Source organism: Asterias rubens, chromosome 2 (genome assembly GCF_902459465.1).
Source record: "Asterias rubens chromosome 2, eAstRub1.3, whole genome shotgun sequence".
NCBI lineage: Eukaryota > Metazoa > Echinodermata > Asteroidea > Forcipulatida > Asteriidae > Asterias > Asterias rubens.
This window is the reverse complement of record NC_047063.1, coordinates 20,782,839-20,785,510: the sequence shown is the minus strand read 5'-3', so window position 1 is coordinate 20,785,510 and position 2,672 is coordinate 20,782,839. Positions and strand designations below refer to the sequence as shown.

The 2,672-nt window shown below is 41.5% G+C and overlaps 1 protein-coding gene across 1 annotated transcript; it reads left to right on the top strand.

The window, feature by feature from the left end:
- Positions 1-1,201: 1,201 nt before the first annotated feature.
- On the top strand, positions 1,202-1,579 carry LOC117305423. Its single transcript, XM_033790295.1, has one exon. The coding sequence runs from the start codon at positions 1,202-1,204 to the stop codon at positions 1,577-1,579; it is 378 nt and encodes a 125-aa protein (XP_033646186.1).
- Positions 1,580-2,672: the final 1,093 nt, after the last annotated feature.

Below are 2,672 nucleotides of genomic sequence, written 5' to 3'. Positions count from 1 at the left end.
AAAGGCTTTTCAGTGTACCATTGTTATGCATCAGTTTGACGAGATACGCTTTCCTGTGAGGGTACATTATTTCGGTGAAATGATGTATCTTTGAATAAACTGTCACAGTTCCTTCAATAATGTTCAAAAACTTATAATAAAATATGGAAACTTATTTTTAATTGTTAGATTAGTGAAAAACTTTAAAAAATGACAATCCAATATTCTGAAATAAAAAGGCAATTATTTCAACTTGAAACCTATTTTCTTGAAATTGTTTTTTTTTAGCTACATCGTTTTACCAAAACAGGGCCGTGCCGCAACTTTGACGACCAATCGAGCTCAAATTTTCACAGGTTTGTAATGTTATGCATATGTTGAGATACACCAAATGAGAAGACTGGTCTTTGACAATTACCAATAGTGTCCATTGTCTTTAAATCAATTTGTATGTAAAAACCTAGGAGGGTGGGGGACACAACGGCTTGGTTTCGGTTCTTACATCCAAAATAAAGAATAATGTGTGGATGACAAATAATTTGATTTAGGCAAACTTTCACAGGTTTGAACTCCATATATTCGGTTGTGTCTTATTTCTCGATATGTGAGAGTCATTGAGACTTGGTGTTAGTGTCTAAAAAATACTTGTGTTTTCAGGGTCAATGAACCCAATAAGAAAAAAAAAACTCATTTGGTTAAGGCGGCAATTTTGAATTGCAAAATGGCCTCCAATCAAAAGCATTTTTGCCCATAATTATGTCGGTCTACGAGCCTCACAGAAACTTGGTGTTGGTGCCTATACCCATGTTTTCAGGATCAAATATTTGAACCTAATAAAATGATTAAAAAACCAAATTTGATCATTTGGTATAGAGAGCCACATTAAATCTTAAAATGGCTGCCGATCAAATTAATGTGCTTGTTTTACAATGCTTGGTCTATTAAAGACGCATTGTACGGGCAAGTTTTACGGGTTAACAATTCCAATAATAAAAACATATACGTCCGAGCTAACCATGACAATCTGGCCCTTCAGAGGTCACAAGCCCTGGCTTGGTCTGGGCCAATCGATGATACTATCTGGGCTAGATCTGACCAAACCGGTTCAGATGTTAACACAATTTCATGTTATAATTTGTTTTATGACGTTTTAATAAATTAAACATGTCAATGTAGAGCTTGTCAATGTTGAGACTTCCCCTGAACATTGCGTCCAAATGAAATGGTATCCGATCCTAACAAAGAGGCATCACTGGCCACGACCAATATGAGATCCGATCCTAACAAAGAGGCATCACTGGACACGACCAATATGAGATCCGATCCTAACAAAGAGGCATCACTGGCCACGACCAATATGAGATCCGATCCTAACAAAGAGGCATCACTGGACACGACCAATATGAGATCCGATCCTAACAAAGAGGCATCACTGGACACGACCAATATGAGATCCGATCCTAACAAAGAGGCATCACTGGACACGACCAATATGAGATCCGATCCTAACAAAGAGGCATCACTGGCCACGACCAATATGAGATCCGATCCTAAAAAAAGAGGCATCACTGGCCACGACCAATATGAGATCCGATCCTAACAAAGAGGCATCACTGGACACGACCAATATGAGATCCGATCCTAAAAAAAGAGGCATCACTGGCCACGACCAATATGAGATCCGATCCTAACAAAGAGGCATCACTGGCCACGACCAATATGAGATCCAATCCTAACAAAGAGGCATCACTGGACACGACCAATATGAGATCCGATCCTAACAAAGAGGCATCACTGGCCACGACCAATATGAGATCCGATCCTAACAAAGAGGCATCACTGGCCACGACCAATATGAGATCCGATCCTAACAAAGAGGCATCACTGGCCACGACCAATATGAGATCCGATCCTAACAAAGAGGCATCACTGGACACGACCAATATGAGATCCGATCCTAACAAAGAGGCATCACTGGACACGACCAATATGAGATCCGATCCTAACAAAGAGGCATCACTGGCCACGACCAATATGAGATCCGATCCTAACAAAGAGGCATCACTGGACACGACCAATATGAGATCCGATCCTAACAAAGAGGCATCACTGGCTACGACCAATATGAGATCCGATCCTAACAAAGAGGCATCACTGGCCACGACCAATATGAGATCCGATCCTAACAAAGAGGCATCACTGGACACGACCAATATGAGATCCGATCCTAACAAAGAGGCATCACTGGCCACGACCAATATGAGATCCGATCCTAACAAAGAGGCATCACTGGACACGACCAATATGAGATCCGATCCTAACAAAGAGGCATCACTGGACACGACCAATATGAGATCCGATCCTAACAAAGAGGCATCACTGGACACGACCAATATGCCACACAGGGGAAATAATTAACCAGAAACTGTTGACAATCACCATAATAACACAAGTTGACAACATCAGCAAGTACATAGTCGAACTTCCTGCAGAAAATAATGAGGAGATAACTGGGTTAGATCTTCTCTTACCATTCGATGTCCTCAAGATCTTGTCCTACCTTGTAGAACGCCACATCGTCAGAAAAAACAATACCACACACTCCAAAGAAACCTTCAACTTCATCCAGCCAGCCAGCCAGCCAGCCAGCCAGCCAGCCAGCCAGCCAGCCAGCAGTAGATTTTCTTGTCACT

Coding starts and splice junctions, on each gene's coding strand:
- LOC117305423 (XM_033790295.1), top strand. CDS start 1,202: ATGGTATCCGATCCTAACAAAGAGGCATCACTGGCCACGACCAATATG.